Below are 12,885 nucleotides of genomic sequence, written 5' to 3' on the forward strand. Positions count from 1 at the left end.
GAGGCCAGAATCAAGTATGAAGGCTTCAAGCTACATTCCTGAGAGTTAAGTGCCACATTTGCACTAAAGGGTGGCTTCAGGACCTGTTCTGTTTGGGTTTGGTAGGGACAGGGCAGTTGCCCATATTTTCATATTTTCATTACTGTAGTAGAAATTGTTGGGAGGGCACCTGTGGACGGTAAAAGAGGAACATATATTTTTATTTCCGTGGAGCAACTCATTGTTCCTGAATCTCTTCTGTTATAAAGGAGAAAGATGAGTGGACTTTTTGGTCTTGGTCCTTCTGTCTGTGAGTGTGAGGCTAGTAGGTAAGCAGGTGGTGCTGATGCCTTTAAGGGACTTTTCTCAAGATGCAGGTGTTACTTGTCCAGAGAATTTTATCTGAAAAGGATTTCTAGAGGAGGAGAAAGAGGAAAAATGCTTCTTTTCAGCTAAACATGTCTCAGATCAAGAGCTGTGTCCACTCTGCCTCCTGGAGTGCCATGAGTTTAGTACTTGCAAACCTTTACTTCTCTACTTCTGTTTTCCCTCCCCAATGATTTTGTTTCACATACTTTTAAAAATTCTTGTGATAGTCAAGGATCTCTAAAAAATATTTCTATCCTATGTATGAGAGCCTTCTCTACATCATGGCTTCTTATATCCAATGCAGAATTCCTACCATGAATTTATGATCTGCCATATTAAAAGTGTTCCTTTTGTGGCTGCTGAACATGGGAAGATGTGGATACTCAAGATTCCTATTGGGGGAAAGCTGGGGTCCTTAGTAAAGATGGAGAACATAAAATGTTGAGGTGTCGCCTGTGTTCTCCATTAGCTCTATGCAGAACAGGATTAAGAATATGCTTATTTAAACAGGATGGCATTTATTTATTTATTTATTTATTTATTTTTATTTTTTGAGGCAGAGTCTCGCTCTGTTGCCCAGGCTAGAGTGCAGTGGCCCAATCTCAGCTCACTGCAAGCTCCGCCTCCTGGGTTCATGCTTTTCTCCTGCCTCAACCTCCCAAGTAGCTGGGACTACAGGCGCCCACCACCACACCCGGCTAATTTTTTGTATTTTTAGTAGAGACGGGGTTTCACTGTGTTAGCCAGGATGGTCTTGATCTCCTGACATCATGATCCGCCTGCCTCAGCCTCCCAAAGTGCTGGGATTACAGGTGTGAGCCACCACGCCCAGCCTGTTCAGGATAGCATTTATTACCCAGGAAGTTCTGGAGAAGATTATTCAGAGATACCTGCTTTCTAGGATGCTAAAGAAGGACTACTTAAAATCATTACTAAAAATTATAGAACGTGGGAGATATCTTGACCTTCGCATAAAACTGATTTTTCTTTATGGTTAAATTCAGTCTATAATTGACTTTTTGAGGGGCAGTATCTCAGCAGTGATGTTGTGTTCTTCTGTGTGCATCAGCACATCATAAAAATTTATTCTAGTGTTGTTGATGTTAATAATTTGCTTGGTTAAAGAGCTCTCTGACTTTTTTTCACTATAGAGTTAATTGTTTTTCTCTTTATTGTTAAGTATCTTTATGTAGCTAATAAACTATCACATTTAATCTGGCACCTGCCCTTTTTTCTTAGGTTTTTTTGTTTGTTTTTTGCACATGTGTGTCTTTGGAAAATGAAGGCTCTTATCTTTGTTTACAGACCAGAAAAGTTGGGAAAAACACAATCTCTTTCACTTACTGAATGTCTGACAAAATAGTCTTCTGGGGTCAAAAACATTGGCATTGCTAGTAACCTTGTTAGAATTTTAAAAACTCAGACTTTATTCCAGATCTTCTGGGGGAAAAAAAAAAAAGCTTCACAACAGGATCTCCAGTTTATTGTACATATTTAAATTTGAGAGGTACCATCTAACTCAACATGTCTTTTTTTGTCTGAAAAATATACACAACTCATTATGATGTAAATATAGCACTCAAAAATGTATACGTTTGTGTCCTTAATTATATTCTTTATCATCCAGAAAAGTATTATATATGCACTGGTGTTGTGGATCTTATGCCATTCTCTGCCCTCAGAGTAATACATTAGAGAATATTTCTGTGTTAAAAATTATTGGATAATTTCAGTTATTCTTATAAGTCAGAACCAATTCTCTTTACTCTCTCATTTCACCTTAAGTCAAATAATAAATTCTGCCCATGGCCACTTGGTAAATATATCTGTGTCTCTGTGCTTGTGTTTTTCAGGAGACGTTGACATTTAGGGATGTGGCCATAGAATTCTCTCTGGAGGAGTGGGAATGCCTGAACCCTGCTCAGCAGAATTTATATATGAATGTGATGTTAGAGAACTACAAAAACCTGGTCTTCTTGGGTGAGAATAACTTTAATACATAAGTCTTAATATACCCTAAACGTTTTATGTCTCTTTTTTTGTAGAATTTTCTTTGGTAATTTATGCTTTGTATAAATGAGTTTCTGATCCCAGTTTTCAAGAAAATCTTGATGATTTGTCTCTGTAGAAAAGAATTTCTTCAACATGTTTCATCCTGACCTGAACTTTCCACATTCCTGAGCTGATCTGCATCCTTCACTCTAGATTAGTGGTAATTCCAGAAATTTGGTGGCATAAAATATTGCCCGTATCTTAAAATCTATTTTCCACCGTCAATTTTTGATTCATGAGTACCAGGTAGTGAAATTAAGGACCTACAAATTTAAAATATTTTCTAAATAGTTAGAGATGTGCCTCATTAATTAGTATTTTAGGATTAATTTTCTAAAATATTCTATTATATCCTTTTTACTGAGCACAGTACTAGGTTGGTAACTAGAGAATATAAGCAAGATTTATGCTATTTACTTTTAATAAAGCAGGTATTGCTGTCTCTAAGCAAGACCCGATCACCAGTCTAGAGCAAGAAAAAGAGCCCTGGAATATGAAGATATGTGAGATCGTGGATGAATCCCCAGGTAGGTGAGAGTGAACACAACAGATGACACAGATGAGAGGTACAAAGGTAAAAAAAAAAAAAAAAGCAAGCCGGCCCTTACAATGTGATTTGGGAAGCTGTTTTGCAAAGTATATAGTTTCTGGGAAGACTGAATATTTTCTTAAAATTTTCTCTCACTAAAGGGCATCTTCTGTCTTATGCTTTTAAATTCTCTAAGAATTTTCCTTTTCCTTGGGTGAACACACAAATATCTGCATAATTTTGAAAAACACTGTTTTGTTTTGTTTTGTTTTGTTTTGTTTTGTTTTGTTTTTTGAGACAGAGTTTCGCTTTGGTTGCCCAGGCTGGATTGCAGTAGCGTGATCTCGACTCACTGCAACCTGTGCCTTTTGGGTTCGACGATTTTCCTGCCTCAGTCTCCTGGGTAGCTGAGATTACAGGCGCCTGCCACCACACCCGGCTAATTGTTTTGTATTTTTAGTAGAGATGGGTTTTTACCATGTTGGCCAGGCTGGTCTTGTACTCCTGTCCTCAAGTGATCTGCGCACCTAGGCCTCCCAAAGTGTGGGATTACAAGTGTGAGCCACCGTGCCCAGCTGGAAAACTCTATGTTACATTATTTTTTAGTTCTCTTTTTGCATCCTGTCTGAAATATGTGAGAGTAGTGGTTTCTGTTCCATTAGGGGTTTCTTGTTAATTTTTCTGCATAGTCCATCCTGTTTTTATTACTATAGTCTTAAAATATAGTTTGAAATTATAAATTATGATGTCCTGTCCCTCTGCTTTGTTCTTTTTTTTCTCAAGAATGCTTTGGCTATTTGAAGTTTATTGTAGTTTCTTGTAAATTTTAGAATCGTATTTTCTATTGTGAAAAAAATGCCACTGGAATTTTATTAGGAAGTTTATTGAATGTGTAGATGACTTTAGATAATATGGCACTTTAACAATATTTATTCTTTCAATCCATAGACATGAAATTTTGTGTTGTTGTTGAGACAGAGTCTCGCTCTGTCACCCAGGCTGGAATGCAGTGGTGCAATCTCAGCTCACTGCAACCTCCACTTTCTGAGTTCAAGTGATTCTCCTGCCTCAGCCTCCCTAATAGCTGGGATTACAGGCATGTGCCACCACGCCCAGCTAATTTTTGTATTTTTAGTAGAGACGGGGTTTCACCTTGTTGTCCAGGCTGGTCTCGATCTCCTGACCTTGTGATCCGCCCGCCTTGGCCTCCCAAAGTGCTGGGATTACAGGCGTGAGTCACCATGCCCAGCCGACATAAAATATTTTTAAATTTATTTTTGTCTTCTCTAATTTCTTTCATTGATATCTTATATATTTCATTGTAAAGACCTACCTTGGCCAGCCGCAGTGTCTCACACCTGTAATCCCAGCTCTTTGGGAGGCCAGGGAGGGTGGATCACCTCAGGTCAGGAGTTCGAGATCAGCCTGACCAACATGGAGAAACCCCGTCTCTACTAAAAATACAAAAGTGGCTGGCCATATTACAGGCATAGATTACATGCCTGTAATCCCAGCTACTCAGGAGGCTAAGGCAGGAGAATCGCTTCAACCCAGGAGGCAGAGGTTGTGGTGAGCCAAGATGGCACCATTGCACTCCAGCCTGGGCAGCATGAGCAAAACTCCATCTCAATAAAACAAAAAGATTTTTTACCTTCTTGGTTAAATTGGTTTTCAGAAATTTATTATTTTAATACTATTATAAATAAGATTGTTTTTCTTTATTGCATCAGATAGTTTAAGTGTATGGAAGCATAACGTATGTTAATTTTATATTTTGCTAATTTACTGACTGTATTTATTAGTTTAGACAATTTTGTTGTTGTTGTTCAAGACAGAGTCTCACTGTGTCACCCAGGCTGGAGTGCAATGGCGCGATCTTAGCTCACTGCAACCTCCACCTCCTGGGTTCAAATTATTCTCCCGCAGCCTCTCAAGTAGCTGGGACTACAGGCGCCCACCACTACACCTGGCTAATTTTTTTTGTAGTTTTAGTAGAGACAGGGTTTCACTATGTTAGCCAGGCTGTTCTTGAAGTCCTGACCTCGTGATTTGCCCGCCTCGGCCCCCAAAAGTGCTGGGATTACAGGTGTGAGCCACCAAGCCCGGCTTTTTAGACAAATTTTAATGTACTGTTTATGGTTTTTTATATAATAAGATCATACGATCCACAAAAAGCAACTTTTTACTTATTTCTCTTCAATTCCAATGGCTTTTTAAAAATGTTTTTGACTAATCCTTGTGCCATACACTTTCAGTGCTACATTAAAATAGAAGCATTGACAATGGGCACAATATAGTTTTATATTGATATCTGTGAATTTGAAGGAGCAAACAACTCCTTAAGCTTTTGTTATCTGGTTTCAGGAGGTAAAGATCTTTTTCTGTTGTGTCCCTAGGGTGATGGGATGCTCTCTGGGTTTGTAGTGAAGAGGGGTTGTAGCTTGGTCACAAGACTGCTCAGTCTGCACTAGCATCCACCTTTAGATGGTTTGTTACCAAGGGCTTGGGTAATCGTAATTTCCATTTTATTTTTGGACAGATTATTCTTTAAGACTTTGATCTGTAGGGCAGACACGAGGGCAATGTCTGCAGTTGGCTCCATATATAATGGCCCTTATATCAGGATGTGAATGGGTTTGCCTTTCACTGAGTACCAGAGAGGATTTCCTCAGGTCACTGTGTGGGTTTCTACTTAAGCAAAACTGGTCATGAACTGTGGCTCAGAGAGCTGGAACTGAGTCATTAAACTACTTCAGGGACTACAGTAAAAACCAAGGCCTGTAGGCCTGTCTGCGTGGCTGCAAATGGGTGTCTTCCTCCAGGTCTCTGGAAGGGCAGGACCTCTCTTAGACTGTAACTGGGAAGAGTTTGGGATGGTTACAGAGTTAACTTCAGAATTCTCTGTTGGACCAAGTTGGGTGGGCCATTTCTTGGTCTGTAGCCAAAACCAGGGGTCCTGTAGTTTCTCACATGAATAAGTGCCTGTCCTCTGAAAAAACACTCCTCAATCTTGGGCTTTAGCAGAGTTTCACAACTCCCTCCCTGGGTCTCAAAGCTCTTCTAAAGGCACTTACTTTGGAGATGGGATCTTGTTTATCATCCGGGCTGGTCTGGAAATCCTGGCCTGCAGCAATTCTCCAACCTCAGTGTACCATGTAGCAGTCATTACAGATGTGAGCCATGATGTCTGGCTGTCTCATAAAGGCATTTTTTTGTCAGGGATGACTGAAAAACTTTTTTGCTGTGGTGAGGATAATCAAATAGAGCACCTTTTATTTTTTCATGTCACTGATGTTACTCTTTCTATACATTTTTACTTTCTATTTTCCATTTCAAACTTGTCTGTAATTTTAGATTTGGACATTTAGGACAATATGCTAGAATTTACATGTTATGCCTGAAATAAATTAGATAATTGATAGGCACTCCATATTACTAGAATGGTTACTTAAATTTAAGTTTGCTGCAGGTAAAAAGGAATTATAGGATTTTCACCCACTTTCTTCAGCATATATCTAAATGATAATTTACTTGTAAATATTTGTTTTACATATCAGAGGCTCTAACCCTATTTTGAAAAATATAAGTTTTAATTTAGCAATGTAATGCTGTTCTTTGCTTAAGTTGGATTACAACAGTTTCATTTTGTGTAAGAATAGCATATATTTAAAACATAAAAATTATCACATTTCTTTTACATGCTTATTAAAAGTTTCTCATTAGTATGTTCTATTTATAATTATACTGCATATTCTGTGAAATTTTACTGCCACATAGTGCATGCCAATTATTCGAAATACCTGCCTTCCATGAGTACACAAATATTGTAGTTATCCAGACAATTCTTTTTTAAAGGTATATTAATGTTGCATACCAGATTTTATGAGTAAACGTGTCTCTTACTGTTGTGCAGTTTTCATGTTAGTGTTTTTTCAGTGTAGGTTTCTTAACATCAGCTTATTGTGTTTTTTAGTTTTTCTTATATAATTTTAGCCAATTTGCAGTTCTGTTTGTATACTTTAAGTCAATGTGATGTTTAATTAAGAGATAAATCAGCCATACATCTATCACAATCGGATTATATATGTGTGTGTGTTTATCTATAAATATGACCCCAATATTGGTTATGGCTTATCTTGTATATATTCTTTCTTAGCTGATTTTCAGTGGGTATTTTATCTTGTCTAAGCGAGTAGTCATGGAAATACTTTCATTATGTCTTATTATCTCCATGTGTCTAATGATGAATATATATTTCCTTTGTGTGAGAGAAACACTTTTTGTGATTTGAAGGTAATTTTTGAGAAGATTTGTAATTTAGTATTTTTTCCATTTTTCCTTTAGAAAAAGTAATTGTTGTAAAAACACATAACAGGCCTGGCTCGGTGGCTCACGCCTGTAATCCCAGCACTTTGGAGGCTGAGGCAGGCAGCTCACTTAAGATCAGGAGTTCCAGACCAGCCTGGTCAACATGGTGAAACCCTGTCTCTACTAAAAATACAAAAATTAGCTGGACATGGTGGCCTATGCCTGTTGTTCGGGCTACACAGGAGACTGAGGCAGGAGAGTCGCTTAAACCCAGGAGGCAGAGGTTGCAGTGAGCCGAGATCACGCCACTGCACTCCAACCTGGGTGACAGAGCGAGATTATGTCTCAAAAAAATGAGAAGAAAAAACAGTAAAAACATATTAAAATTTAGCATCTTAAGTCTATTTAAGTGCACATTTCAGGGCCAGACGTGGTGGCTCACATCTGTAATCCCTGGATTTTGGGAGGCCAAGACAGGAGTATCATTTGAGCCCAGCCTGGGCAACATTCGGAGATTCCCTCTCTACAAAAATTTTTAAAAATATCCAGGCATGTTAGTGTGCACCTGTGGTCCCAGCTATTTGGGAGATTGAGGGGAGGATTACTTGAGCCTGGGAGTTTGAGGCTGAAGTGAGGCATAATTTTGCCACTGTACTTCAGCTTGAGTGACAGAGACCCTGTCTCAAAAAGAAGCTGTACATTTCAGTCATGTTAAATATATTCACATTGTTATGCAAAAGACTTCTAGAAATTTTACATCTTGTGAAACTAAAACTCAGTACCCATTTAAGTAGCAAGAACCCATTTTACCCTCTCCGCGGCCCTTGACAAACACCATTCCTCTTTGTTTTTATGAGTGTGACTGCTTAAGATATCTCATATACATAGTGGAATCATACAGTTTTTATCATTTTGTTATGGGCTTATTTCCCATGACATAATATTTTCAAAGTTTATCTTAAAATGTGACAAGATTTATTTGATTATATTTGATTTAATTATGATAATATTTGATAATCTTTGATTTCTGTGATATTTCATTGGATGTATATGTTACATTTTTTATGTGTTTGTAAATTTAGAGACAACTGGGTTGCTTCTGCCTTTTGGCTTTTGTGAATACTGGTACAATAAACATGGATGTTCAAATTTGTGTTCCAGGCCCTGTGCTTCATATTTTGGAAATATATTCATAAGTGAGATTGCTGTATTTGATGATAATTCCATTTTTAATTAAGAAGAATTTATAACATTTAAAATAATGGTTGCATCTTGTTTTCTACCAACAGTCAACATAGTTTTATTTTCATTGCATCATCAACAGATTTGGTGTTTTAACAAAAGGTATAGTGGCCATTGTAATGAGTGTGAGGCAATTTTGTTTTTTCATTTTGTTTATTTATATATTTATTTATTTATTTATTTATTGTGATGAAGTCTTACTGTTATCACCCAGGCTGGGGTACAATGGTGCAATGGCTCACTGCAACCTCTGCCTCCTGGATTCCAACAATTCTCCTGCCTCAGCCTCCCGAGTAGCTGAGATTACAGGTACCTGCCATCATGCCTGGCTAGTTTTTGTATTTTTAGTAGAAACGGGGGTTTTCACCATGTTGGCCAGGCTGGTCTTGAACTCCTAACTTCAGGTGATCCTACCTGACTCGGCCTCCCAAAGTGCTGGGATTACAGTCGTGAGGTGAGCGCCTGGCCTCATTTTTATTTTTATATGTTTCTCTGCAAATCATTAATTCTGCTTTTCTTTTCAAATGTTTTATCCCATTTGGGTATATTTTTTGATGAAAATTATTTTTTCATTTCTTTCTTTTTTTTTTTTTTTTTTGAGACAGAGTCTCACTCTGTCTCCCAGACTGGGGTGCAATCGTGTGATCTTGGCTCACTGCAAACTCTGCCTCCTGGGTTTAAGTGATTCTCCTGCCTCAGCCTGCCTCAGCCTTCTCAGTAGCTATAGGTGCCTACCACCATGCCTGGCTGACTTTTGTATTTTTAGTAGAGTTTCACCATCTTGGTCAGGCCAGTCTTGAACTCCTGACCTTGTGATTCACCCGCCTCGGCCTCTCAAAGTGCTGGGATTACCTGCGTGAGCCACCGGGCCTGGCCTTACTTTTTCATTTCTAAATAAAGTTATTCAACTTTATTGTTCAGTTTTAAGAGTTGTTCATATACTCTGAATATTAACTACTTTCACTTGTGAGTTCCATATATTTTCACCCACTTCCTAGATGACATTTTCAGTCTATTGAATTTTTTTTAATGTGCAGAAATTCTGAAGTATAGTGTAGTTAAATATTTCTGTTCTTTCCTTTGTTGCATATGCATTTAATGTCGTATCTTAGGAAATGGTGCCAAGACCCATGTCAAGTTTTTTTTCTAAGAGATTCGCTAGTTTTTTGTTTTTTTGTTTTTCTGTTTTTTCTTTTTATGTCTAAGCATTTTATTTGAAATATTTTTTGGCCAGGCGCAGTGGCTCATGCCTATAATCTCAGCACTTTGGGAGATGGAGGCAGGTGAATCACTTGAGGTCAGGAGTTGGAGACCAGCCTGGCCAACATGGTAAAAGCCCGTCTCCACTAAAAATACAAAAATTAGCCGGGCGTGCTAGTGCATGCCTGTAGTCCCAGCTACTCGGGAGGCTGAGGCAGGAGAATTGTTTGAACCCGGAAGGTATAAGTTGCAGTGAGCCGAGATCATGCCATTGCACTCCAGCCTTGGTGACAGAATGAGACTCCATCTCAAAAAAAATAAATAGGCCGGGCGCGGTGGCATATGCCTGTAATTCCAGCATGTTGGGAGGCTAAGGTGGGAGGGTCACGTGAGGGTCAGGAGGTTGAGACCAGAGTGGCCAACATAGTGAAACCCCATCTCTACTAAAAAATACAAAACTTAGCTGGACATTGTGGCATGTGCCTGTAGTCCCACCTACTTGGGAACCTGAGGCAGGAGAATCACTTGAATCTGGGAGGCGGAGATTTCAGTGAGCCGAGGTCGCACCCCTGCACTCCAGTCTGGGCAATAGAGTGAGACTCCGTCACTCCAAAAATAAATAAATAAAAAAAATAAAATCGGGCCGGGCACGGTGTCTCACCCTTGTAATCCCAGCACTTTGGGAGGCCGAGGCGGGCAGATCATGAGGTCGGGAGTTTGAGACCAGCCTGACCAACATGGTGAGACCCCATCTCTACTAAAAATACAAAAATTAGCTGGGCGTGGTGGCAGGCGCCTGTAATCCCAGCTACTCAGGAGGCTGAGTCAGGAGAATCACTTGAACCTGGGAGGCAGATGTTGTAGTGAGCCAAGATCGTGCCACTGCACTCCAGCCTGGGTGACAGAGCAAGACTCCGTCTAAAAAAAAAAAAAAAAAAAACAAATATTTTTTGTATATGGTTCAAGGAAATGATTCAACTTTATCAGTGTTATTATCCAGTTTATGGCACTATTTTTTGAAAAGATTATCTCTTCTCTGTTGTGTGCTCATGGCAACCTTGTGGAAGATCATGTAATCATATACAGAAGGCTTCATTTCTGGGCTCTCCACTCTTTTCTTTCATCTGTTTATCTGCCTTTGTGTCAGTACCATACTGTTTTTGTTATTTTAGCTTATGTATGTATGTATGTATGTATGTTTTGAGATGGAGTCTAGCTCTGTCACCAGGCTGGAGTGCAGTGGTGCGATCTCGGCTCACTGCACCTCTGCCTCCCGGGTTCAAGCGATTATCCTGCCTCCAGCTCCTAAGTGGCTGGGATTACAGGCACACGCTGCCACACCCCGCTAATTTTTGTATTCTTAGTAGAGATGGGATTTCGCCATGTTGGCAAGGATGGTCTCGATCCCCTGACCTCGTGATCCACCCACCTCAGCCTCCCAAAGTGCTGGGCTTACAGACATGAGCCACGGTACCTGGCTTATTTTAGCTTTTAATATGTTTTAAAATTTGGAAGTATAATGCCTCTTTGTTCTTTTTCCTGGGCGTTTGGCTGGTTATAGTTCCAAATCAAATTTTTAAATTTTAGACAAGTTTTCTTTCTTTTTTTTTTTGAGACGGAATTTCGCTCTTGTTGCCCAGGCTGGAGTACAATGGCGCAATCTCGGCTTACCGCAACCTCCGCCTCCCGGGTTCAAGCAATTCTCCTGCCTCAGCCTCCGGAGTAGCTGGGATTACAGGCATGTGCCACCACGCCTGGCTAATTTTGTATGTTTAGTAGAGATGGGGTTTCTCCATGTTGGTCAGGCTGGTCTTGAACTCCTGACCTCAGGTGATCCGCCCGCCTTGGCCTCCCAAGATGCTGGGATTGCAGGTGTAAGCCACCACACCCAGCCATAGACAAGATTTCTATAATGAAACTGTACTTTTGGGATTTTTAAAGAGCTTATATTGAATTTGTTTCCCACTGTAGTTTGTATTGACATCTTAACAAAATTAATTTTATTGACCATTGAACAAAAATACGTTGAAGAGTGTCTTTTATTTTTATTTTATTTGTTTTAGAAACAGGGTTTTCTTATGTTGTCCATGCTAGTTTTGAACCTCTGAGCTCAAGCAATCTTCCTGCCCAGCCTTCCTAAATGCTAGTATTGGAGGCATGAGCCACCGTACTCAACCCATGTGTTTTATTTTTAGATATTCTTGGATTTGCCAGTTTTACTTTTTAATTTCTAGTTTTATTCAGTTTTGGTCAGAAAACAAAGTGTATGATTTTGGTCTTCTTATTTATTGTCGTTTTGAGACAGGATCATATTTATCACCCATGCTGGAGTACATTGACATAAATTTGACTCACTGCAACCTCAGCCTTCTTGACTCAAGCGATCTTTCCACCTCAGCCTCCTATGTAGCTGAGACTACAGACATGCACTACCATGCCTCGCTAATTTTTTTGGTTATTTGTAGTAATGGGTCTCACTAGACAGGGTCTCACTGTGTTACTCAGGCTGGTGTCAATCTTCTGATCCCAAGTGATCCTCCCACCTTCATCTTCCAAATTATTGGGATTGTAGGTACCAACCACACATCCAGCCGGTATTTAATAAGACTTGTTATGTGTCCTAACAGAATACATCAGGTGCAAATAAGAACATTGTGTTGTTTCTTGCTTTTAACTGAAAAGTTTTGTACCTATCTGTTAAGCCTAGTCGGTCTGTGGTATGGTTTGGATGTCTATGTCCTGCAAACCTCATGCTGCAATGTAATCCTCAATGTTAGATGTGAAACCTGGTGGGAGGTGTTTGGGTCATGGGGACAAATTCTTCCTGAATGCCTTTGTGCTATCCTGGTCATGAGAAAGTTTTCACTCCATTAATTCAAATGAGAGCTGGTTCATTTAAAGAAAGTGACTCCTTCACCTCACGCTTGCCATCTCTTACCATGTGATATGTCCAGTTACTCTTTGTCTTCCACCATGATTGTAAGTTTCCTGAGACCCTCACCAGAAGCAGATGCTGTTACACCCTTCTTGTACAGTCTGCTGAGCTGTGAGCCAAATAAACCTTCTTTCTTTATAAGTTATACACTCAGGTATTCCTCTTTATGCAAAATAGTTAATACAGTCTATAATGTCTGTTTTCTGTTTTCTTATTGATCTTTTATCTGAATTTTCTATTTATTATTGCAAATGATGTCTTGATCTCTACA

The 12,885-nt window shown here is 39.3% G+C and overlaps 1 protein-coding gene across 1 annotated transcript in view; it reads left to right on the forward strand.

Annotated features, from left to right (window-relative positions):
- Positions 1-12,885, forward strand: part of LOC129135340 (zinc finger protein 85-like) — a 105,362-nt gene that overhangs the window by 13,789 nt on the left and 78,688 nt on the right. Inside the window, 2 exon segments of the mRNA XM_063801449.1 lie at positions 2,202-2,328; positions 2,832-2,927. Coding sequence (XP_063657519.1) covers positions 2,202-2,328; positions 2,832-2,927 — 223 coding nt within the window.

The sequence above is a fragment of the Pan troglodytes genome, chromosome 20 (assembly GCF_028858775.2).
Source record: "Pan troglodytes isolate AG18354 chromosome 20, NHGRI_mPanTro3-v2.0_pri, whole genome shotgun sequence".
NCBI lineage: Eukaryota > Metazoa > Chordata > Mammalia > Primates > Hominidae > Pan > Pan troglodytes.